The following is a 24,980-nucleotide window of genomic DNA, read 5'->3' as shown; positions in this document are numbered from 1 at the left end:
CGTATACTGCATCGTATAAGTAACATTTATGAATAATGGCCAACCATTGTAAACAGTATTGAATCTTAGTAATTTAAGGTACTTATTTATTTTGACAGAGACCCCAGTTTCCCTTTTTAAAGGTAATTTATAAATAGGCATCGTTAAGCTTACTTTAGCTATTTATTTGTTCATAATAATGATGTATATAATATTGAGTCGTAGAGTGAATGCGCTACGCGGGCAGCCCGTATCAATCGCAGTCGCAACATTAAATAATAACTACTGCCCTGGCACTGTCGAGTTCTGCGTCACTTAATTCAATAATAGTCTATCTAATTACTCTCAAATCAATCTTTAACTTTCTTGCTTATTTTACACAGTTTGATATTAGTTAGCTTTTACATCAATCTACGTTAAGTGGCTTCTTCAAATTTACTAATATTTACTTTCATCTACTTTCTCCCCTTCAATAACCTTTCTAATACTATAATTCACTAACAGCACAAAATGTAAAAAGCGTTGTGTGGCCCCCTCCTGCAAACCCATCTGATGATGAACCACCAAAATATGAACCGAGTATGACAGCAACAGGCCCTGTGTGTGGCAAAGATCAGAATTTACGCACTGTGAGCAAAATAACATCTGATTCAGATTCTAAATTTGCCAAAGTTCAACAACAATCTATGGAACAATTTGTAACATCCACGAAACAAAGAGAAGAAATATCTTCTAGTGTCTCATATTCATCAGCCGCAATGTCGTCTATGACGGCAACATCTAAATCTGAATCTGTTGTTCAAAGTAAACAAATAATGCAAGAAACATCGAGTAGCACTATTCAGTCCTACTCTCAAGAATCAACTCAAAATCAAAGTTCAACTATTTGTCAGACCCAGACTAACCTTCCTATTCAAAAACCGTTTGATAATCCAACGAGTAAAGCTGAAACTGTTAAAGTAGCACAAATGGTTCAAGCTGAAGAAAAAATGCAATCACAATTCGCTACTGAAGTCAAATCTGTAAATGTAGCCGAAACCCGTAAAGAAGAAAATGTAATGCCCAATATACAACAAACAAAAACGATAGAATCGACTATCACGGGCACCCAGGAGAATGAAAACTTGCATGAATCAGCACAAGATACATCTACTACTAAGAAAGTGGATGGTGTTAAATGCGAAGCATTAAATACGAATTTACAAAATGAGTCAACTAATATACAAATGAAAAACGAAAATGTTAAGATGTTTACAGAAATGTCTAATAACATTGATTCATCCAGGCAAGAAACGTTACAGATGGGTGCTGATTTAGGAACTACAAATCCTGGTGCTCGGGCGGGGTCTATGATAGATGCTTTGACAACTGCTCCAGATCGTCCATATTCACCTTTACCTACTCCACCACAGCCAATCAGTGTCTTCGGACAAGCTCCCTTACAGCAATCTGACGAAAGTTATGCCTGTACGCAAGAACTAAAATCAGAACAAAAAGATGTATCTGAATTGAATGCAAATAATATGCAATTACCATCACAACCTTCTCCAATGTTTGTGCAAGAACAAAAACGAGCCATAACTCCAATACCACCTATAAAAACTTACAATCCTCCTGAAAAAGGTGCACCTCCTATACCAATGCCGGAAGAGACAAAACCCTACATTCCACCTGATTTCAAAATTATTGTTGAACCTAAAGCTCCTCGCGACACCGCTGCGTCACCATTTGTAGATGCTCTCACGACAGCTCCGGACCGACCTTTTACTCCTACATCTACATACATAATCCAAAATGAAACAGTCGAAAGAGGGTCGCTCAGAGAAGCATTAACTATCGCTCCAGATCGGCCATACAGTCCTTTTGGACTAACCAATAATACGAAATCAAGTCAATATATGACCAGTTCTGTTTCACATGTCACAGAAACTAATTTATCTGATATTATTAAGCCAATAGCTACTCAAACAACGACCCAGATAACTGATAAAATGCATTCTGAATTTTCAGCGATGCAAAATACGTGTCAATTAAAGTCATCCTCCGAAATGTCAGCATTTAGACCCGTTGCTAAACAAGTCTTTCCACCGCCACAGCCAGAAGAATTCTGTAAACTATCCAACTTTCCTCCAATTAGTAATGAACTTAAGACTAGTTTCACCCAAGCGACTAAAACAAAGCAAGAGACAACTTTTTCAGAATCTATGGTAATGCAACATTCTACTATTTCAACTAACCTAGCAGGTCAAGGCTTTCCATCTGGTCAAGGCTTTCTATCTGGTCAAGGCTTCCCAACTGGTCAAGGCTTTCCATCTGGTCAAGGCTTCCCAACTGGTCAAGGCTTTCCATCTGGTCAAGCCCTACCATCTGGTCAAGCCCTACCATCTGGTCAAGGCTTTTCATCAGTAAAGAATGCTCAAAATTATTTTGAACAGCTGGACAAAAAAGAATCCTACACTTCAACCGCAACACGATCTAAATCCGGATTACATAAACCGGATAGCATTCCTCCGTACCAAAGAAATTTCGAACAACTGCCATCTCAAAGAGGAATTACTCCTGAGATTTATAACGCACCAGCAGTACTGCAACGTCCAGTTACGCCTTCAACAGATCCACCTAGCAAATCTAAAGAAAGGTCCCTTGAACCAACTCCAAGTTACATACCTCCTGTAGTAGCAACGCCTAAGATACCGCAACTCAAGACGCCGGTACCTCAACCTCAACCAGTTCAATTTCATAAGGATACTCCTATTACGATGACATTTCAACCAGTAACTGATGAAAACTTTTTAAGAGTATCTCCGTCTCGCAGTCGTCCAACTTCGCCAAGTTTAATAAATAAACCCGCGCCCATTATTCCGCATTACCAAATGAACCTGGTAACAGTAGAACACCTTGCTCCAGAAAGTCATTTGTACGAACCTTCCAGTCGAGAAGCTAGTCGGTCACCTACACCAAAACCCAGATCCCGTTCACCAGCACAAGGTCCTCCTCCTAATCCACTCAAAGCACAAGCGCCCCGTATTAAGGAATATGCCCCTCAAAATTATTCTTCGGATTCATTTGTGTCACCAGATTGTTCAAACTTTAGAAAACAACATGAAATCGAGGAAAGGGGTTTCCACAGTAGTGCACAATTATATAATACAAACGACATAAAGAACTGGGGACAAAATCAACCCTCGGTGGTTAGAGAACAGAGGCATTCTAATGTAGGATATAAGACCGAAAATTACACGAAAGGGGATATGCGATTCAAGGAGGACTCATTAATTCAAGAAAATTTTGGACAAAGGCAAATGCAGTCCCAAAATGTTGTTGAACAAGGCAATACTACTGTACAAACGACGAGAAAGACATTTGAAGAATTTGAAAGGACACAGTCAGCCAAAGTCGTAGAGATTCGTAAAGGAGGGTCATCATTTTCTGGAGGATATGATCACTTCGATTCTAACGTTCGACCGTCAGATATTAACCCTAAGCAAGTTTTTCCGCCTCCCCTAATGACTATGCCGCCCACACAGCAGAGTTCATCACTTAACCTCACTAATCAAAATGTTAAGTCCGCCAGTAGAGCTATAGAAAATTATGAACCAACAAAGCCTTCGATTTCTGGTGCTAACCTAGGTCCAGTGTGTGATCCTACCCCATCGACAGGTTCGAGTGTAGGAGCTGCCGCTCGTGGCAAAGCTTTCGGTGTATCATCCGCTCCAAAACGAGGAAGGGGAGTTTTGAATAAAGCTGCGCTGCCCGGCTCCCGCGTGCCACTGTGTGGCTCCTGTAATGGCAATATTAGGTGATTGAATCGTGAAACGTTGGTGTTTTGTTTGCGTGCTGCATGTAGTTTCTGTGTAAAATCGTTTGATTACTATTTATTTTAGGATTTGAGTTTTAATGCACTGATTATTATCTTCTTTACTATATAATATACTATTTATATATGTATTTATTTAGATGTTTTCCATATAATTTGTACTAACAAAGATATTTAACGAATGATCGCTTTTAACGAGTTTGTTTGTACATGTGATTGTTTTAATTGTTTTAACAGCTAACGAACCACTGACAACCAGCAGTCCGCACAAACCGGAATTCAAAAGTCCAGCTGAAGAGAGACTTATCAGAAAAATGGCGAAAATGGCATTGAATGGCTATGAAATAGGTATTCAGCGAAAAATTAAACCCGCTGATCACATCCAGTCAATGGCAGATAAAATACAAGATACCGTTGTGACGAAGCACCCTTTGAATTCGGATAATGCTTCTCCTGGTGACAACACCTTACCTAAAACATTAGAGAGGGGATATAAGACACATGATACCATCCAAAACATTGGTGACAAAATTAAAGATTCTCTTAAAAACAACCACACAATTACTGACACATTACCTAAACCCAACATCTTAATACCGCCACCATTGCCGAGTTCTCCAATACCGACATTTAATGTACATAGCACTCCAATTGGACATGCTCTTAATACTAATGGTGATAAGAAGAAATATGAAATTACACCGAAAGTTCTTAATAACAACTTTGCACCCGATGAACGTATACATAGTGCAGAAAAGTCTCATAACGGCAGTGGGTACTCAAGTAGCGACGACTCGTATAAAGACAAAATTGAACACAACTACACTGGGACATTGAAAAAAACTGGATTAGACAAATCTTCTTTTCTGAATAGTATGAATGGTGCTAACGGTTCCAATGCAAATCATGATGTCAAGTCTGAAATAAAATTTGATGGAACATTTTCTAATACTTTAAATAAACGGAAAATGTTTGAAAAACCAGAATCAGTGTCTAATAACATGTCTTTTAATAACGGTTATAAACAAAGTGAAAAGGCGAATAATACCAAACTTGACAAATCTGATACAAATTCATGGAACAAGAATAACAGTTTAATCGAACAAACTTCCAAGTCTGACAATGTAAAGAATTTGCTAGTACATCAAAATGAGGAACTCCCGAAGAAGAAGGATCTTCCTAATAACTTGTTTAATAACTCGCTGTACACTTTCAAAAACTCTACGATTAATGGCCTAGAGCAAACAACTGATAATACAGATAACACAAACAGTTTTGCAGATGAATCTAAATCCGTATCTAATAATTGTGAAAAACTCCAACGAGGAGTAGACGAGGAAGTAGTTGTTAGGCGAAGACAAAAAAAGAATTCAAGAGACGACGATGGCAGACGAGACTCTCATATTATTGCCCGTCCGTTGAGCACGATACAATGTGCAGATGTTGCAGATGGGCTTTTCCCCGTATGTCACAAGTGTGACAGGGCTATTACCAGGTAAAAACATTAAATTATAACTATGTTACATACAAATATACGTTACGTATTCTGCAAGTCAAAAGATCAAGTAAGTTTAAAACGTAGACTTAAATTAAAATGCACGAGTGTTGTTTGATTTTCTTTTAACAAATTAACCCGTTTTAAGAATGTACAGTCGACTAGATAGTAGATCCCTTTTTAAAGTGCTGCCTTCTACTAGAAACGGACTAAAATTCAAGCTAATAATTAATTATGTAATTAAAACAATGTTTTTTTTTAACACAGAGGCCCGTTCATTACTGCTTTGGGCCGTATCTGGTGTCCCGAGCACTTCATTTGCGTTAACGCAACGTGCCGGCGTCCACTCCAGGACATTGGTTTCGTAGAGGAAAACGGTCAGCTCTACTGTGAATTCTGCTTCGAACAGTACATCGCGCCTGCTTGCGATAAGTGCCACGCCAAAATTAAAGGCGTAAGTATTTATCCACGGAAGATATAAAGATGCTTATGTACTGTTTATGTAGGCAACCTACTTATTCATTTGTTGTTTATTCACAGGATTGCTTAAACGCTATTGGTAAACACTATCATCCAGAGTGCTTCAATTGCGTCTATTGTGGAAAACTCTTCGGAAATAATCCGTTCTTCTTAGAAGATGGGCTACCGTACTGTGAAGCTGGTAATTATAAATGATTGTATAATTGTAATAGTAACTTAGATTTTTATTTGTACTATCTGATATACTCAATATATATTGTATTATTTAGTGCAAAAAACAACGTAACATATTATTTTTCAGACTGGAACGACCTGTTTACAACAAAATGTTTCGCTTGCGGCTTCCCCGTGGAGGCAGGCGACAGGTGGGTCGAGGCGCTCAACAATAACTACCACAGTCAGTGCTTCAACTGCACGGTGCGTATGATGAGACTCCTACTAAAATACACATACCTACACATACACACGACATTCAAAACTATAAAAATATTATCTTTAAGTACCTCATTTTAGTAAACTTATTTGCATAATTTTATCTTCCAACAAATTATAATATAATAGTATTTTAAATAATTAAGTTTAGGTGCATAAAATAGTCATTTAACTATTCACAATCACTATTTAACATGACAAGTACAGATTACTTATAAATATACCTATTACACAAAGCTTTTTGTTACTATCTTCTATATAGATACTATCAACGCGTCATGCTAAGAGTTACGTTTCAAGATATTCATTACAGAATAATAAAAATGCAGTAGATGCCATTGACCCTTGTTTAAATATACCTGCACATTTCAGTCTTACCCAATACATTATTATTCTAGCATTTGCCCTGTAACCAATTACACGAAGCTATAACTTGAAAATCCATCTAAAGGTATAATTACATATACATCTAAGGGTAAGATAGATTCTTAAACCGCTGATTTCAATATTTAATCATGACCAAACGCAGCATTATATACTGTTTAAAATGATCATACACAAAGTTCTAAGGTACCTAGTATAAAAGCGGCAATGATCAATCTACCCAGTGTTGTTACAAAGCTCGTCATACGCTGCCACCTTTGCTCCCCCCTTGCCAATAACCGTGATCGTGTGTGTGCATTCATTAAAGTGTAATATGATACTTATTTGAATGTTATAATAACTGGGACAATGTATATACTTTAATATATATATTTTTTCAACTTCCCAAAGTTCAGGAAGTTCATCATAGAGTGATTTGATCCATGTAGTACCAACCTGACAAATGCTTGTAGAAATGCTTTCATGATACAATATAAGTAGTTATGGCTATTTTATGTATTTTATTATAATACCTACATATTACCTAATCATGTTTTATTGAAAATAATATTACTCGTGTTGTTGTTTGTCAGTAGATTTTTTAATATTTTTGTTTTGTATACTTATTTTAGTTTTGTTTCTTAGACGAGTTGTAAAATTTAAAAGAAAACTTGTTCGGCACTATTTATTTACAAAATACATACCGTTGTAATGCACAAAATAGATATAATGTATGTCATAATCAATAATTTTGCTTTCAGGTGTGCAAAAAGAATCTCGAAGGACAGAGTTTCTTCGCCAAGGGAGGACGGCCTTTTTGTAAGTCACACGCCCGCTAGAAGCCCTCAGCAGATAATATATAACTCCGACACTGTTTACACGACAACAACTTTTCGACCGGTGTCTCCATCTCCCATCACACCACCCCTGAACACTCCCTCTCCGCAGAGAACAAGAAAGTTGGAAACACCCCTCCACTTTGATGGAGGACTGTTTTCCGATATAAGAAGCACAGATGGCAAATTACTCAGCAAGGTGACCGTGGATCGGGTACAAAGATCAACACGACACGATATCACCGACTCGCCGAGCGTGACGTTCGATATCGAACCCAAAGAGAAGAACTATGTCGACGATATCGTTAAAACTGAAACTATAACAAATGAAGATGTTATTACCGTCAAATTCACTCCAGTTCCACCAGAACTGGACTCGCCACGTTTGCTGACGCCGTCTCAAATGTATCAAATGCAACAGAGGAGTTCTACGCCCGTTGAGTATATTAAGGATAACTTCCAGGACCTACAGAGTTACAAAATCGTAAGTTCAGTTTGTAGGGAAAAGTTATTCGAAAAAGATCACCTAATGCCCGAATTGGCCATTGAAGGCAAGCCCTTTGATAGTCTTGATGTAACAGAACCAGTCAAAAGGGCTTCCAGTCCACTGGCCAATCTCCTAATTTCAGAACAGCTAACAAAGATAGATAGCTACTTACAAGAGAGCTTAGAAGTATGTTCAGGGGTCAAAGATAGGTTTACTCCTACACCAACGAGTATCGAAAGTGATATCAAATTCGAAAACCTTACAAATGAAGGAAATGTATCTTGTATAGAACAAAAATATGAAAAGAAGGTAGTTCAATTCACTACATCATCCCAAAGCAACAACGTAGTAACGAACGAACAACTACAAACTCATGATACATTGCAAGAAGAGCAGTCTCGTGGTTATGAGAAATTTAGAGAAGAAAAACCGCGTGCGAATGAATTAGTACCAGAACCGCCTTCATTTGAGATGGACTCTATTAAGAGTTCATCTAAACTAAACAGTGTAAGTGCCAAACAGCCCGGAGTATTGAGTGCTATTTATAAAATGCCGATACATTATCATGCGGCGATTCTGTGTTTCTTGTTAATTATATACAATCTCATATATCAGTACATAAAACAAAACTGTTATGGTAATAAAAAATAAAATGGAATTAAGAAATTTTTTATAGAATTTTATGCATACTAGTCAGTTCAGGGACATTTTGTTTCTATCTACCAATTTGATAAAATAAGTTGTAAATAGTCACAGGTAACATCTTTCGTATTTTATGTATCAATAATATCTTATTATTAACAATTTGGTGCTTTTCACTACTATTCTTTAAATTGCTGGCAGTATTGTGATACTTCACATTTAAAATAAGGCTTTGTATACAGCTTCCGGAATGTTGCAGTAAACTGTTACTAACATTAACAGTAGTCTTTAATATTAAAAATCAACAAAGCATAACAACTCGGAGATATCCGATAGAAGTAAATACAAAGATTGGTGCACCAACAATACCTACAGCGTAATTAGTTATAATGTAACGTAATTATGTATAATCATCTTAAGTTTGTACGAGATTCTAGTGCTATATGTCATGCATTAGATTGTTTATTTACTTTTTTACCCTGCTATAATTAATAATAATATGAAGTAGATGGAAGAGCAATTTAAATTCTTATAATGTACTGTTGGTAATAATCTTAATGTTAAGAACTATTTATTTAGACTTACTTTATTGCAGGTAGCGTAACACATAAATAATTATGTGAGCTTAAATAAAGTATTTTATTTAACAACAATGTTTTATTTGAAACTCCCGCAACATAAAGTTACTCTTAACTGAAATACACAGAGGTGTTGAATTTTAATTGACAAAAATATGTGATTCAAACCCCTGCAAAGCAAACAAAGACATGATTATATTGCTATTTTACAATCTTGGGTTCGATTCCTGGGTCAGGCAGTATTTTTGTTATTTTTAAATTTAAATCTCAATATTTCATAATAGAAGCCTAGAGTGGTATGTGCCTGTTAAAGGTAATGGGCTCGCCCCCTATTGAGGTTAACTTGGTATGGCGAAACATTATGGTGTATTTCATACATCCTTCAGATATCCTTCTATTATTAAGTAAAGCTTAAGGGAAGCCCTTAAACAATTTTGTGTTTAAATTGCATACCTAAGTTTTACCCTGGTATTAAACCTACCCATACCAGATAGGCAAAACCATTAATGAATTTGGGTCAGCCATTAAGACTTAAAAGAATGACAGATATAATAATATGTACTCATATTCTCAGCTGTGGCAAAATTATATACAGGAAATTCCTTTACGTCCATAACATAGTCTCAAATTCTACCATTAGTAAGTTCTGCTCTGAAAAACCCCACCAAGACCTAATCTGGGGATACACAGATGTGAGACTGTGTACATCTTTTTACTGGATACCCAGCAATACTAACGTTCTGTCATAGATATGGAAAAATTTATCAATATATTTATAGGAGGTGGGAATGCATCAAATTAATTTGATGAATTACTAAAATTAAGGAAAACAGTTATTAATGCGATTTTATTTCACATTTTATCATTCTAATATTTTAATGCCAAGCAGCTACTTTACATTTTGTAAAGTATTGCACCGCATATTTAAACATACTATTTAAAAACATTATATACACACACTACTACAGTAGTAAACTTTTACAGAAAAGATAATGCATCATACTTTATCTGATTTCTCCTCTGAATCTTCTAACATATTTCCTTCCCCGAACAAAAACACTTTAATTCTGAAATAAAGCAAAGTAATTATTAGTCATTGTATCCAATGGATTCACGAATCTTTAAAAAGGTTACTGATGACAATGAGTAGTTACTTATTCCATTCTATCACTAATCCCATAAAGGTAACTGTTAGGAAACCGTGCCATAATGTTGTTACGAAGGGCACCGGTTGTCGTTTGTGTCCAAAATTCTTTATTGTTCTTTGGCTAACAAAATTGATCACCCTTAATTTATGAAACATATTCGCCGGAACATCAACCGTTCACTACCATAATACAAGTTAATGAGGTGAATATTCTATTTATTTATAAAATAGAATTTGCGTAACGTTTTATCACACACAGCACATGTCATATGTCATCAATGACAGCTCACGGCAGTCACATTGACAAAATTGACACTATTGACACATAACAGCTAAAAATAGCTCTAATACAATTTAGGCGATATTTAATCGGTACGTTAAAATATCAAAAATTTGTATGTGTTTAACTTTTCATTCTTTGGCCTTAATCTATTTTCTCGGGCTATCATTTTATCACCTGGGCTGGAAAATCAAAGAGCAATTTTCCATTAGTCAATAGTCACTCAAACACTCAACAGAGTCAACAGCCAGCTATCTATAACCGGGGTTACTGATTTAATACGGGATTGGGAAGTTTGAATCCAGCGGGAGAAAACGTTTTATTTTCATAGGGCATATTATTCAATAAAAAATGTCAAGGGCAAAATTTTGGATCCATTTTAACTTTTTCCTTTTAAGTTAAAACGTTATTATTGTTAAACGGAACTACTAACATTGTTGAATGGTGGTTATGGAAGTAAATTTCACTGAATTAGTTTGATAATTTTGTCGGCATTCAACTAAAAAAATTACAAATGAAATAGGTATAACATACCAAAAAAAGACAGTATCGTCTACCAAACTACTGCTATTTTATAGATTATAATAAAATAGTCATCAGAAAAATTCTAATCCCGCAACATGTGGGATCCTGAAATACCGACATTGGAAGCCCTAGTCCCAACGCACGGTCAAACATGTATTTATCCTTTCACACGTAAGAAGCTGGACGAACATTTGTAATGTCTGACGAATGTGCAGATTTATTTCTCTACAAAATCCTTTTGGACTGCATTGTCCCTATCTAGTACCAAATCATTACTATCGATCAATTCAGTGGAAAAAGTGTCCACATAAATAAAACACAACACCTGAATTATTCCAACTTTATATTAAAGGCGGGCATATTCAACTATGGAAAACAAACAAGTTTACTTATAACTAATTTCATTTCTATTTTAGTATCTTAATAGTAGTATTTAATCTAATATTTAACATTACAACTTATATTACCTATCCTTTACAGATACATACTGAAGTACGTAAAATACACATTTATTTACACTTTTCTGAACAAAATCAAGTCATAAGTTAGGACTCTGTTACAAACAAATGGCCAAGTTTTAGCCTGTTACAAAAGCAGACTTCACATTTTGTGCATGTGGTCGTTGTTAAATAATATAATCAGTTACTTGTTGAAATGTAATGTATATGTGGCTTCACATCATAATATTATGTGAAATAAGAATGTTTTATCAAGGCGACTAGGTTAGTTTCCAGATGTTTGGAATTTAAAAAAATATAAATCTTAGAACTCCAAAATTTAAAATCTCTACATATTTAAATTAATAAGAAATACACATAGTACTTCCCTCTCCCTCTGCGAAATTTGTTTTAAACAGATTAAGATGATTATTGTCACAGCATAAATCTTAACCTGACGGTAATTTAAAATTGCTCAATGCTAGAAAATAACATCATCCATTCATAATAAAAATACATAATGCTTAAAGTAAATAAAATGGTACCTACAGTACGCAGAACAAAAAGGAATGCGGCTCAGCAAACCAACCTATTGTAATTCAGACTTTGTATAAAAAAAAATATTATAAAAGAAATGTACTGAATACTTAAGAAGTAATCAAGTAATGCATTCCACAACTTCTAATCTTCAAATTTGATGGAGTGGACACTTGTATCGATCGCACCGCCTCGGTACGATCCACGCTTTTTCTTCGTCTTCTCATGCTTGAATGACTTACCACGCGTATGCTTTAAGTCTTGATTAGCACGCTCACCCCATGAACCACGAGCACCACTCTATAAAAATATAAAGATTTATGTTAAATATTGATCACTTGTGGGCGTTCACCAGTTAACGACATTGCGCCTCTTCAAGAACTGTTTGTAAAATATAGTTGGAATTATATAGGCGTCCATATATGGTTACCCGCTACGTAATGGATGATTTCAAAATGTAATAATATAAAAAAAATCTTGTCCAACAATAAGAGAAAAGTAGGACTGAACAATCAAATTTAAAGTTTATTATTGCATGTATGTTACTTATTTAAATCGATCGACGTAGATGCCTGTTTGAAGTTTATATTATTTTCTCACCTAATTAATCAAATACAATTTTCTTGTTTTGAGAATTGTCTCCTCCTTCAAAACTTTTTCTGTCGTTGAACCCTCCCTTGTTAAAACCTCCTCTGTCTCCTCCCCAAGAGTGACGGTCACCACGGCCACCACCACGACCCCTACGGTCACCGCCGCGGCCACCTCGATCAAAACCTCCCCGACCTCCCCTGTCGAAACCTCCCCGTCCACCTCTGCCTCCGCGTCCACCCCTATCATTAAAGCCCCCTCGTCCTCCTCTATCCCCGAAACCACCCCGGCCTCTAAAGCCGCCTCTACCCCTGTCATTGAATCCCCGGCCGCGGTTGAAGCCGCCGCGTCCACCACGATCGTTCCACGATTTGTTGCCTTCTGATTCTTCAACTTCTTCACCGTCTTGGCTTTCACCCTCCTGATAGAGAGAGAAGCACTATGTTATAAATACCAAGACAACCCTATGTGATTACCATATAGTCAAAAAAAGTAAATGCCCAAAATTTTACAGTAAGCCACAGGGCGAATAAAGCCTGGGGCAATCATCCCTATTTTGGTATAACATAGAGTTGCCTTGGCTTTTCAAACTTTGGGGCATTTACCTTAGCATCAAATGAGTTATCCTTAAGTCTAGGGTCCACTTCAACAGTCTGTGAAGCCACTCGACGGAATGGAGCTGGCTTACCATTGGATGCAACATCTTTTTCTTTGGGCGTCGAAACAGATATTGTACCCTAGAATCGACCATATTTTTTTAAAATTACAGAACACCAATATCTCTTTGTTAAAATATCACTTAGGAAATAGTGTGATAGCATTTTTTTAGGAAATCCATCTGTAATTTAGAAGGGAATGGAACAAAAACTTAACTGGGGAATGGCACAAAAAATAAAGAATCAGTCTTTGAAAAGGCCCCCTTCAAAAAGAGGCTGCAGCATGAAAATTTATATTTAATTCTAATGTTTCAAAACATTAACACAATAAATTATTGTCAATTAAATTTTAGGAAATCAATTTTTAAATATTGTGGATATTTGATATTGGAGACTATTTTTACATTGAAGACTGTTTACTTTGAACACTGTATGCTCACCAAGGATCTAAGCAGAAATATTAAACAATATAAACAAAAGCTATTGAGATTATGACTTTCTAACATAATATAGTATTGGTACTCACTTTAACAAAATTGCTGTATGGTTTTTTGGCAGGAGCTCCTGAGTCTCCATCAGATGCTTTCCTTTTCTTGCCAGACTGGAATCCATTTTCCTGTAATAGTATGTAAATTATAAATGTAATTGGAAAAACAATACTGCTGGTGTTATTGATCAAGATTAGACTAAAAACAGTAAGCAATATTAAGTATGTGTTTTCAGGAAAGTTTGAAATGAATAATTTTGTAAACATTTACCTCACTAACTTCCTTCTTAGCCACTTTAGCAGGTGGGGCATCATCATCACTGTCATCATCATCATCTGATGAAGCAGCTTTCTTAGCTGGATTAGATTTTTGGGCAGGCTTCTTGGGAGCTTCTTCTTCACTGGAGTCATCATCAGAAGATTCTTGTTTTTTAGCTGCAGGTTTGAGTTTAGCTGCACTAACAGGTGTCTTAAGTGCAGGTTTTGTTGGTTCATCATCACTATCGTCACTATCATCTGATGATGACGCTTTCTTAACTGGAGCCTTTGCAGGTGCTTTGGCTGGTGTTTTCTGCACTGTTTTTGGCTTTTCATCTTCACTGCTGTCATCACTGTCAGATGATGAATCTTTCTTAACTGCAGCCTTAGTTGCTAGCTTAGCTGGAGTGGGCTGTGGCTTTTGTAGTGCCTTTTGTGGTGCTTTTGGTTTTTCATCATCACTACTATCATCACTGTCTTCTGAAGATTCCTGTTTCTTGGCAGGTGTAGCCTTCGGCTTTGCTGGTGTGGCCTGAGGTTTAGTTACTTTATTCTGTGGTTTTGAGTCTTCATCACTGCTATCATCAGAAGAAGATTCTTGTTTTTTAGCAGGTGTTGCTTTAGCTACAGGTTTAGTTGGTTGTGCCTTTGCTGGAGTAGCCTTCGCTGGTGGTTTTCCATCATCACTATCATCACTGTCATCAGATGATGACTCTTGCTTCTTTGCTGGTGTAGTTTTAGCTGGTGTTTTAACTGGTGTTGGAGCAGGTTTCTTTTGTGCAGGCTTCTCATCATCACTGTCATCACTATCAGATGAAGACTCTTGCTTTTTGGCTGCAGCAGGTTTAGGTTGAGCTTTTGCTGGTGTAGCAGGCTTTGCAGCAGGCTTAGGTTTTTCATCTTCACTGTCATCACTGTCATCTGATGAGGATTCTTGTTTCTTAGCTGGTGCAGGCTTGGCAGGTGCTTTAGCTGGTGTGGCTGTTTTGGCAGCGGGCTTCTTAGATTTTTCATCTTCGCTGCTGTCATCATCTGATGATGAATCTGCTTTTTTCGGTGCTTGTTTAGGAGCGGCAACAGGTTTTGCTTGGGGTTTCTGTTGCACTTTAGGCTTTTCATCTTCACTACTGTCACTGTCATCCGAGGATTCAGTCTTTTTAGCAGGGACAGGTTTAGCTGCTGGTGTCTGTGGTTTTTTCACTGGCTTTTTGGCACTCTCTTCATCGCTACTGTCATCATCAGAAGATTCTTGTTTCTTTACAACCTTGGGTGCTGCATTGGTTGGTTTCACTGGTTGTTTTTTAGGTTGTGTTGTGGCATTGTCTTCACTACTGTCACTATCATCTGAAGATTCTTGTTTCTTAGCTGCATTTGCCGCAGGTTTAGGTTTAGCCTGAAACATAACTCATACTATCAAATTGTGTTTTGGAAATTAACAAAATTAATGTGAAATTGATGATTTTCAGAGGTAGTGACGAATAATATAGTTTTAATATCACAGTGATTCAATCCTAAATTCTCATCATCAAAATGTACATGAGTATAGATATTTCTTAGATAAATAAAATTATAATTACAGCTGCCTTTGGCTTCTCATCTTCTGAGCTATCAGAGTCTGAATCATCTTGAGGTTTCTTGGCAGCAGGAGCTTTGCCATTTACTTGTGCAACTGGCTTTTTGGCTGGAGTTTCTTCCTCACTAGAATCATCGTCAGAGCTGAAAAAATAATGAATTATTATGTTCTCAATTGGACAATGGAACATCTTTGATAAAATGCTCATATATATTATAACAAAACAATTTCCCATGATACACAAAACAAAGAAACCCCTAAAATTTAAGCTGAATGGAAGTAGAGTACATTATAATTTTAAGTATAAATAAATATATTCACCATAAATGTAGGTTAACGGTAGGCACAGCTTTTATAGTACATGGTTATTAATAACTGCATTTTCAGTTCTTAACAAAAATATACAAAAGATGTCATCATAGATAGATGTTGTCACTACTTGTTTAATGCTAATTGTGCCTAGATACTCTCAGGTTGTGATAATAGGGTAATAGCAATGAATGAATAGACAGTAGAATAATATCTGTACTTAAAAATATAATAAATTGACACAATAAATTAAAATCACATGTTCACCTTTGTGCTGCTGCCTTCTGGGGTTTGTTCTGTTTCACATGTTCTTGAATAATATCAAGAAGAGTTGGTAGGCCTTTGACACGAGGTTTCTAAAATCAATGATAGGTTATTAATTTAACCAGCTAAAATTACACATGGTCATGGCCTTGATAGTGGAATAACTGCGTTATATGATATAACCCACCCCAAGAAGTAGTTTTAGCTTTTAACTACATGCCACAACATACATAAAAGTAATTAATAGTATAAAATAAAGAAACGCAATAATAAAACTAAGGAAATCTAGGAAGTAACTGGTAGCAACCAGGAAGTTTATATGTAAGATAGTCCATGGATATATATAATAATGGGGCTGATTTTCACTCCATGAGCAATATTTGCAGCCACTTTAAGTTTTCTGGATAAAATAAGGAAGTGCAATGAAGGCAAGATACATGTACAAAAATGAACACGTGCGGGAACCGGTCACACGTGGTTCGGCCCATGATGGTACTTACAGCTTTGGTTTTCTCTAATAGTTTCTGTGCTATTGGTTTGTCAATACTTAGTAGGAATTGATGGACCAATGAAACGGCCAACGTTTTAATATCTGAGTCCCCCATTTTAAATTTAAAAAATTAAGCACGGCAACGCAGTGCAACGCCGCCGCTTGTCACAGACCACAGACTCAGAATTAATGAGTGATTTGATTGAACGACAGATGACGGGATCAACGAGGTCACAGATAATTAAAAAAATACTAACACGGTTTAAATTTTTTTTTCACTATATAGGACGTATTTAACTCCTTTTAAACAAAACGAAGGTGGAATAACAAAACAGTAAATATCTTACTCCGTAAATATAATAATAAATCTTTACATCATCTTGGAGTTTTATTGAGAAACAGTTACATGATTCACGCTCTTTTTATAACAAATTATGCCTCAAGGAATTCAGCAATGTTTTTTGAAGTAACTAGTGCAAGAACCGATTCCATTAAACTTAAAAATGTTTATGACAATGAATTTTATAACTGCTTTTCTGATTTGTTTTTGTCTCTTTCGTTATATTATAAGACTGTTGCATATAATATAATTATAATTGTACATAATATAATAGTTTAAATAAAATGATAAATAGATCAGTAACATTATGTTGGTTGATATTTCATCATTTTAATTATTAATTCAATTATTCATTCTTTTATTATTGCTCGACGTTAAATTATTATTAAATCGGCTGCACACTTAAGTAGGCCCCAGTTCTGCTACAGTTTTATTTGAAATATGACGCTTTGGTAATACTTATTCAGGTGTATTTTCGAAAATGCCGTTAACAAGTCACTAAAAATCGCGTATTAAAAAAGATATCGAATCGAAATACATGGAGCAAAGACTGGATTAGGAAAAATCGAAAGAAGTATTATCAGCACCATGCTCTTGAATGCTCTGGCATCAAATAGAATATGTAGAGACATTATTAGTTGATGGATGCTTAAAAATAACAGACAAGACGATCAGATGGAAAAATCAAATACCTACATATATAATTATTCATATTTGTATTTCGCAAGCGAGGGTAGCACCCAGCAGTGATAAAGAAGCCCTACCTTAAGTAATGGGTTTTACCGTGGCAATCATTATTAAGTGAGGCGACGCGACGCAATGACAAATTGTGGTAGGTATCGTTTGCGTCTAGATTTCGTTGTCTTGTAAGTTGTTGTGCCGTCGCTGGCATCTTTCCAATTTTGGTTCTATTTATTTGTAAATAAATAGGTAATCAGTAAAAAAATGTAATTTGTCTAATTGTGTCTTTGGGAAAAACAGTCTGTGGATTATGACGTCACTACATTAATCGTTCAACAGCTCAACAGCTCTTTTCTTTATTATCTGTATTTATATTATATTTATGTGTGATGTGATGACATTAGCAGTACCGATAACTTTGGTTGATTAACTAGATTTTAAAATATGTAACTCCTCATATAAATGTAATGATAATATAGTAGTGAGGGGACGTTAATACGAGTCGTCGTTAACTGTGTACATAATAATTAAAATTGTACTTATCAATAGTAACTTTACATAGCGATGTAAGGTGACATGTTTTAGATGTTTGCTTTGTCGATGTCCAATGTGATTGCGAAGAAAATTAGTAAATGTTATGTAGGCTCAGTTGAGCATTAAATTTTCATATTTCACAATGCCTGTTCAACAAATAAATGTGAAAAACTCTTCTGATATTGAAAGTTGGGAATGGGGTGGTGGAGGTGGTAGAGAGGTGATAAGGACGGGGTCTGGAAGCAGCCGCACATCGTGCAGCAACTCAAGCGGAGATATCTGCCGCATATGTCATTGTGAGAGTGAACCACACAACCCTCTTCTGGCACCATGTTATTGCTCAGGTCAGTGAAACATTTTTTGGATAATTGTTTGTTTCCGAGAAAATTGCGTCCGAAAGACCCGTGTGCAATTTCAATAACACGAGTCTCACAGCTGTTTTCTGTTTATATATTTGGCACGAAAATTATTGATGCTAATTTCGGTAATTACCTTTATAACCCAGGGATCCCATGAACACCAAATAGGTAGCAATAAAAATCAATATAGTTATTGTGTCAATTTATTTGAACTTATTATAAGACTACAGTATTAGAGATAATGTTTGTTATCTATTGTTAACAAATATTTGGTACTGTAATTGATAGAATTTAATTTAGTAATACTTATGTATACCTATAAAGTTACTTTAAAAAAACTTTGTAATAGTAATGTGTTATAAGTAGGTAGTTTGTATGAGCTTCTGAATAATTCAACAGCTGTTAGGTATCTTCTAAGAATTTGCAGCATTATCTTGAGTTATTGTGTCTCTTAAAATAATTTCAACTTAAAATACAGGTTTGTGTTCTAACCCAAAGATAATAAAAAAATGGTGTACATTAAAGAATGAGCCCAGGTTCTGACATACCATTGGATTATTATCATAGGTAAATAAACATATTTATTTATTCATGACTTGATATACACTTATGGAGCATGCCTTCATGAAATGGGAATCATTGCATAGACAAAGAAAAGCTTAAACTGAACACTAAGGTGATGAATTTATAAAATATAGATTAGAAATTGACAGTCTTTAAAGGAAATTATGTTTCCTAATAATTATTAAAACTTTTTTTATACTGTGTTGAGAATAATGATGGAATTGAAATTATTTTGAAATAAATATTGTGTTTTATTAAATGAGTCTGTTCTATAATGGCAAGTTGTTTAGTAACTTAGTCCACTACGTTAGGAGGATAATAGGTAGGTAAATATTAATTATACCTAGTTTATTCAAATAAACTAGGTACAATGTTATCAAACTTCCTCCTTCAAATGCTACTGTATTCCATATTACCTTTTGTTTGAATGTAAAGAAAAATAAAAGGGAAGGTGGCAGGATGTATGGATATCAATGAGGCAAGTGAGGTTTGTAAGGATCAGAGCAAGAGTTCTTTGGTCTCTGTCTACTCCTATGGGGAAAAGGTGTGATATTATGTGTGTATGTATGTGAAGAAAAATAGTAATGTCTTTGAATAATATATTAGTATTATGATTAGTAAGTTAAATGTGATGTTTACTGTATGTGCTAAATAGAATGTTATGTTTGTTATATTTTACATTATTACTATGTTAGGTTACAAAGTGGATTACTTAACACATTGCTAACATAACACCTATATAAATGTAGTTGATGTTTCAGCCTTGAGTGGCTTTAACTCATCTTTATATCTTTATTATTTTGTTTTATTTATTTTTAGGAGGGAAGTAAGGCCTTTGCTCTGTACTGGGACAGTACAGGCTAGTAGAATTTATATATTTTTTAGTACTTTGCTTATTATTGTGGATGTTAAATTGGGTTCAAACAACAATAACAAAATGGGCAACCCATTTGCCCAAATTGGGCATACACTGAGTATTTTTGCATCACCATGAGATCTCCAGAGATGGTTGTTCAACTTGTTTGTGTAAAGCTGTTTGTCTGATTTGAAAGAGAATGAATTTGGATTTGCATTAATGATTGACCTGTGTAAGGTTTTCTCTAGATTCTACTGGTCCCTTGGTATACCATAAAAAATGAGCACAATATCTTTAGTAACTAAGACAAGTATACCATGCAGACTATTGCACATAATATTTATGTATTGGTGTTTTACCAACTAAAGTAATATTGTGGGTGTTCATTAAGTAAAACATATTGATGAGTTGAGCACATTTTTTATCTTTTATTGCAGAACTGTTATACAAGTACAACTTTCTTAGTTCTTGCTTAAATATTTGATGTAAAGTAAGCTCAGTAAATGTTATAAGTTCATAACATTGACACAGTCTCTTATTAGCATTTATCTTGCAAAATTGTGAATAGTTTATATTAAGCTATGAATTGAGTTACTTGTTTGAAATTCATAATGTAATTAATATTTCCAAATACTCATATGTTGTTGTAATAATGTGTTTGTTTTGTTGTAGGAAGTTTAAAATATGTTCATCAGAGTTGTCTACAACAATGGTTGACTGCATCAGAAACAAGATCCTGTGAACTATGCAAATTTAATTTCATAATGCACACTAAAATTAAGCCGTTCAATGAGGTAAGAAATATCGATTTATTTTTAGACATACATTACAAACAAGTTAACTAGTGAGTATTAATTATCTCCACTCATTACATAACATCTCATATAAACACACTAAACCAGTTATGTATTAATAGGTCTGTTTTTGCCGGTCACATGTTGCTTATGTATGAAGTAAGTTTTTCGATAACTTGTTTTCCTTGGGTGACTTAAAAATCTAGATTAAAAATAAATACTTTATAACTTTTAGTATTTGTAATTTTTTTTTTAAACTACACACACAAAGTATAACCAGACCCGAAGCAATTATTTGTGGATCGCACAAATAATTGTCCCGTGTGGGAATCGAACCCACGACCTCCCGACGCAATGGTAGTGGCGTGGTGACGTAAACCACTGCGCCACGGAGGCAGTCATACTTAAGATATTCATCAAAAGTATTGTTTTCAGTGGCGATTGTTGGAGATGTCGGGCGTGGAGCGTCGAAGGCTATGCTGTGCAGTACTGTTTCACTGCGTCGCCGCTCTGTGTGTCATGTGGTCTCTGTTTGTACTCATCGAGCGTGCTGTAGAGGAGGTCAATAGAGGCATGATTGGTGAGAATATATTATTACCAGCACACATCATTATTAATGTATGTTCTAGTTTTTTATGCTAATCAATTAATGTAAATATGTTTGGTACCTATTAGTAGTATTGTAATGCGAATTACATCCTAAGCACTAAGTGAATACCTTTTAAACTTAAATATATTATCGTACCTACTTATAAATGCAAATGAAATTAGACAGTGTGCACCATTATGATCAAGTAGTCTATCTATGCTATATTCTCGTAAAACTAAGTTTTAAAATGACCCAATATAATAATATATCTGTCATGTGACATCGGTTAAAGACATGATATTTTATTTGGGCGTGTGTACAGTCCTTAAATATGTCAAGGTAGGTACTCGAATCACTTTGTTCTAACTGAAATCAAATGTGAAGCGTCACAAACATGCGTCGTATATTACTGTTCTGTAACAAGTGTTACATGTAGTTATTATTCAAGCATAACAAAAGCAATACTACACGTAACTTGTTATTGCTGCTATTACGAACTGACAAGTGTCCTCATAAATAAAAGGGCTCTAGTTAAAGATTTTGGTTCTTTTCTTATTAAAGTGCCTAGGGGGTCACTGGCCTATAAAATCTTAGATGCTAAATAATCGTTTCTTGCTCATGGTTGCACAGGTAGAAAAATAGAATCATAATAGGTAGAACACAACATTGACATTGATAATATTCATTCAAATTTTATTCACACAATCTACTATTAATTATACATGAAAATGCAAAATAAATGCACACATGTTTACCAATAGTAAAGCGAAATGATATGTTTCTGCTCCAAGGCTGTCTTAATTTCAAAAGAAATGAAAGGCAACAGTGAGTTCCAAGGATTTGAGAGATACATTTTTTTGATGGACTTAATTTATAAATGAAATATATTTCAGCATGGCCTTTCTGGACGAAGTTGGTAGTCGTAGCGGTGGGATTTACCGGCGGCGCTGTATTCATGTACATACAATGTCGGCAATACCTGCATCTCTGTAATCGATGGAGAGCACACAACAGGTAATTTGTCTTATTTCGTAATCTAAACGTAAAACGAAACAAGGGATAACGTCTCTAACGCATGGAGTATATTGTTCTATATCTATTTTCAGGATACTGTTAATACAAAACGCGCCAGAAAAGATACCGATCGGGAGCGGTTCCCCTCCGGTCCGGGTGAAGAGGCGCGAACGTAGCGCGCGGGGCCAGGTGATCGCGAACATCGAGCCGCCGCCGCCGCCCGCCGTGTACCACGAGGAGGACGAGAGCGGCGGCTTCGAGACGTACCGCGGCAACCCGCACCGCCGCCTGTCGGCGCTGGCCGACGAGCGCCTGCGCGTGGAGCACGACGACGCGCGCCGCTACTCCGACACGCGCCTGCACCCCGCGCCGCCCGCGCCCGCCGGCGACGCGCCCGCGCCCGAGGTACGTGCCCGCCCCCGAGAAATGGAGTGCGAGCGATGCGCACTATCGTCGCTCGCACTTCATTTCTTGGATGAGCACTACACTTAGTATACTACGTCGTGTATCATTAGCCGTATTCCCTATACATTTTAAATATTTATTTATTTATTTATATCCTAATATTTACAATTACATTTTAAATTAACAACAATAAACTTACTATATATACAAATAGATAAAAAATAAATAAAAGAAACAAGTATTAAAAGAGAAAAAAAAAAAAACATGGGAAGCGCACTACGCGTCGTAGTACTCCTCCACATCGCTGTCAATCGGGAACGTTCCCAGAATGCTGGCAGCATTGCCACGTTGTATGGCAATGCTCAATCTTTGTCCCAAGAAAAAGCCAGCATTCTGGTCACGAGAACTGTCGACCAGGCGTTTGGTAATGTCCTTAAAGAGTAAGTGGGCGCTAGGGCCCCATGGTCCCAGCGTCTCGACCCCAAACGGCTCAAACACATAGTCGCCAACAAGACTACTGTATTTGCGCCGCTTGAGGTCTTCGGCAGCCGCAGCAGCAGCTCCAGCAGCACTGGCCGTCCTTAGAAGATGAGACGGCGCAAGGGTGTCGACGCAAGTTGCATCCCACACCAAAGGCCGTCCCATCCTCCAAGGCATCAACGACATACCGTCCGGCCTCTTCCCGTCGTCGCGCGCCAGCCCATTAGGTTCTAAGATGGCTGGCATTCCAGCGGCGGCAAGAGACCGGCGAATGATGTCGTTGAGGTGTGCGTGTCGGGGTATACGGCCAGAGCTCCTACCGCAGGAAAGACCATGGTGCCCAAGACGGTCGACAGCTTCCCCGCAGTGACAACGATGTGGAGAAACACTCGGAGCACCTAAACGCAGGCAAGTGGCGATGCGAAAAGTGGCATCGTCCAACTTCGTGCCTACGTTGGACGATGGGAGTGCCTGAAGCCAAAGCCCCGATTCCCACTCTCCCACAGCCAACAGGCGAGCACGCTCGGCGGGATTGGAGGAAGTATTGATAAGGTTTTTTATAACCAACCCGCAGAGCGGCGCGTCCCACTGTCTCTGGGAGGACAGGTTTCGGGGTAAATCAGTAGACGGAGCGGTCATCTTCCAAACGTTCACAGCGTCGGTCTTGCACGACACTTCAAAGTCAACCAGTGTAGGAATTAGAATTTTCCTGGTTAACTCTTCCGTGTCGTGGACCGAAGACAAGAACGCAGGTAGACTAATGTCGGAAATTTTGCGGACGCCGAGGCCACCCAAGCGGATGGGTAGAGAGGCTTGACTACATGCTCGGTCGTCCAGGGCCACATTTAAAATTTTGCACAACATGTTTTTAATGACATTATCAATTTTAATAAGGGGTGATAGGTTCTGCCAAAAAGGTGAGGATCTGAGGGCATGGGTAAATTTAGGAACGAACAGACAATACCGAATAATAGTAAAAGCCGACTGTAAGTTAATTTTGAGAAGACGATCCGAAACTTCATTAAAATTTAGAGTTTTTTCATCTAAAAAAGGTACGAAACCTTCTTCCAAGATGGGAGCCCCAAGGAGGCGAAGAGAACTGTTCCCAACAATTTTTAAATTTGGTGTCAAGGAGTTAAATTTAGATAATGCCAAAGATTTATTTATGTTCTGATTAATAATGTATAATTCACATTTGTTAGAATTTAGATCCAGACCGATTGAACTGAATTTGTCTCTTTGTCTATACATTTTACCTATTCATATGAAAAATCGTCGCCGGCCAACCGGCAGCCCGACGACAGGCGACAGGCTCTAGCTTTTCACTAGAGGGTCATTTATTTATTCACCGGGATCTACGACGTAGGAATCAGGATACACAAATCGATAGACCGAATCAAAAAAAGTCGTGACATCCCGTAACGAAATCGTTGACGTCGTGCGTGTGTGCAGGGCGGCGTGTACCACATCAGCGTGGACCCGCTGGAGGCCGACATCCGCTCGCTGCTGGCGCTGGAGGCGCGGCGCGCGGCGCGGGCGGCCCGCTCGCTGCCCAACCTGCGCGCCTCGCGCGAGTCGCTGCTGCCGGCGGGCGCGGGCGCGGGCGCGGGCGCGGGGGCGGGCGCGGGCGCGGGCGCGGGCGCGGGGGCGGGCGCGGGCGCGGGGTCGGCGCCCGCCTCGGCGCCCGCGCCGCCCGCCTCCTGA

General features: G+C 37.2%; 3 protein-coding genes and 1 long non-coding RNA gene across 12 annotated transcripts in view; 2 read left to right on the top strand and 2 right to left on the bottom strand.

The window, feature by feature from the left end:
• Zasp52 (Z band alternatively spliced PDZ-motif protein 52) overlaps positions 1–7,547 on the top strand; it is a 30,911-nt gene extending 23,364 nt beyond the window's left edge. For 2 of the 8 annotated variants that reach the window (XM_076114332.1, XM_076114331.1), the window contains exons 11-15: positions 4,034–5,291; positions 5,559–5,745; positions 5,832–5,952; positions 6,073–6,188; positions 7,328–7,547. In XM_076114332.1, coding sequence (XP_075970447.1) covers positions 4,034–5,291; positions 5,559–5,745; positions 5,832–5,952; positions 6,073–6,188; positions 7,328–7,405 — 1,760 coding nt within the window. In that variant the 3' untranslated portion in view covers positions 7,406–7,547. Of the gene's footprint in view, positions 1–98; positions 123–3,609; positions 3,779–4,033; positions 5,292–5,558; positions 5,746–5,831; positions 5,953–6,072; positions 6,189–7,327 lie in introns of all 8 variants that reach the window. The other 6 variants (XM_076114336.1, XM_076114334.1, XM_076114333.1 and 3 more) reach the window with 6 other exon arrangements.
• A 2,390-nt stretch (positions 7,548–9,937) lies between these two features.
• Positions 9,938–10,543, bottom strand: LOC142972904 (uncharacterized). The gene is made up of 2 exons (XR_012959487.1): positions 10,264–10,543; positions 9,938–10,176 (listed from the first exon to the last, which is right to left on the bottom strand). It is a non-coding gene; the product is annotated as an uncharacterized LOC142972904 (long non-coding RNA).
• An 844-nt stretch (positions 10,544–11,387) lies between these two features.
• Nopp140 (nucleolar and coiled-body phosphoprotein 1) lies at positions 11,388–16,849 on the bottom strand. Of its 2 annotated transcripts, none has more exons than XM_076114330.1 (7): positions 16,671–16,849; positions 16,174–16,262; positions 15,602–15,740; positions 14,038–15,417; positions 13,806–13,895; positions 13,229–13,360; positions 11,388–12,335 (listed from the first exon to the last, which is right to left on the bottom strand). In XM_076114330.1, exons 1-7 carry the CDS (start codon positions 16,773–16,775, stop codon positions 12,180–12,182), a joined length of 2,091 nt encoding a protein of 696 aa, XP_075970445.1. In that variant the 5' UTR covers positions 16,776–16,849; the 3' UTR covers positions 11,388–12,179. The 2 variants fall into 2 exon arrangements, with proteins under 2 accessions (XP_075970445.1, XP_075970444.1); XM_076114329.1 differs by lacking the exon at positions 13,229–13,360 and adding an exon at positions 12,636–13,044 and having other exon boundaries at positions 12,198–12,335.
• Positions 16,850–18,045: 1,196 nt separating this feature from the next.
• On the top strand, positions 18,046–24,980 carry LOC142973251 (uncharacterized). The gene is made up of 6 exons (XM_076114890.1): positions 18,046–18,559; positions 20,667–20,788; positions 21,224–21,368; positions 22,271–22,391; positions 22,484–22,796; positions 24,729–24,980. Exons 1-6 carry the CDS (start codon positions 18,358–18,360, stop codon positions 24,978–24,980), a joined length of 1,155 nt encoding a protein of 384 aa, XP_075971005.1. The 5' UTR covers positions 18,046–18,357.

Source organism: Anticarsia gemmatalis, chromosome 5 (genome assembly GCF_050436995.1).
Source record: "Anticarsia gemmatalis isolate Benzon Research Colony breed Stoneville strain chromosome 5, ilAntGemm2 primary, whole genome shotgun sequence".
Taxonomy (NCBI): Eukaryota; Metazoa; Arthropoda; class Insecta; order Lepidoptera; family Erebidae; genus Anticarsia; species Anticarsia gemmatalis.
Note: the sequence above shows the minus strand (reverse complement) of the source record. Positions and strands in the feature narration are given on the sequence as shown.

Bases quoted from the DNA above. Each gene is read 5' to 3' on its own strand.
- Nopp140 (XM_076114329.1), bottom strand. From the start codon at position 16,775: ATGGGGGACTCAGATATTAAAACGTTGGCCGTTTCATTGGTCCATCAA. The intron at 16,263-16,670 runs GTAAGTACCATC...CATTGATTTTAG, and splicing joins TATTAGAGAAAACCAAAGCT to AAACCTCGTGTCAAAGGCCT. The intron at 13,045-13,805 runs GTGAGTACCAAT...TCTCTCTATCAG, and splicing joins CATACAGCAATTTTGTTAAA to GAGGGTGAAAGCCAAGACGG.
- LOC142973251 (XM_076114890.1), top strand. From the start codon at position 18,358: ATGCCTGTTCAACAAATAAATGTGAAAAACTCTTCTGATATTGAAAGT. The intron at 22,392-22,483 runs GTAATTTGTCTT...ATCTATTTTCAG, and splicing joins CGATGGAGAGCACACAACAG to GATACTGTTAATACAAAACG. The intron at 22,797-24,728 runs GTACGTGCCCGC...GCGTGTGTGCAG, and splicing joins GCGACGCGCCCGCGCCCGAG to GGCGGCGTGTACCACATCAG.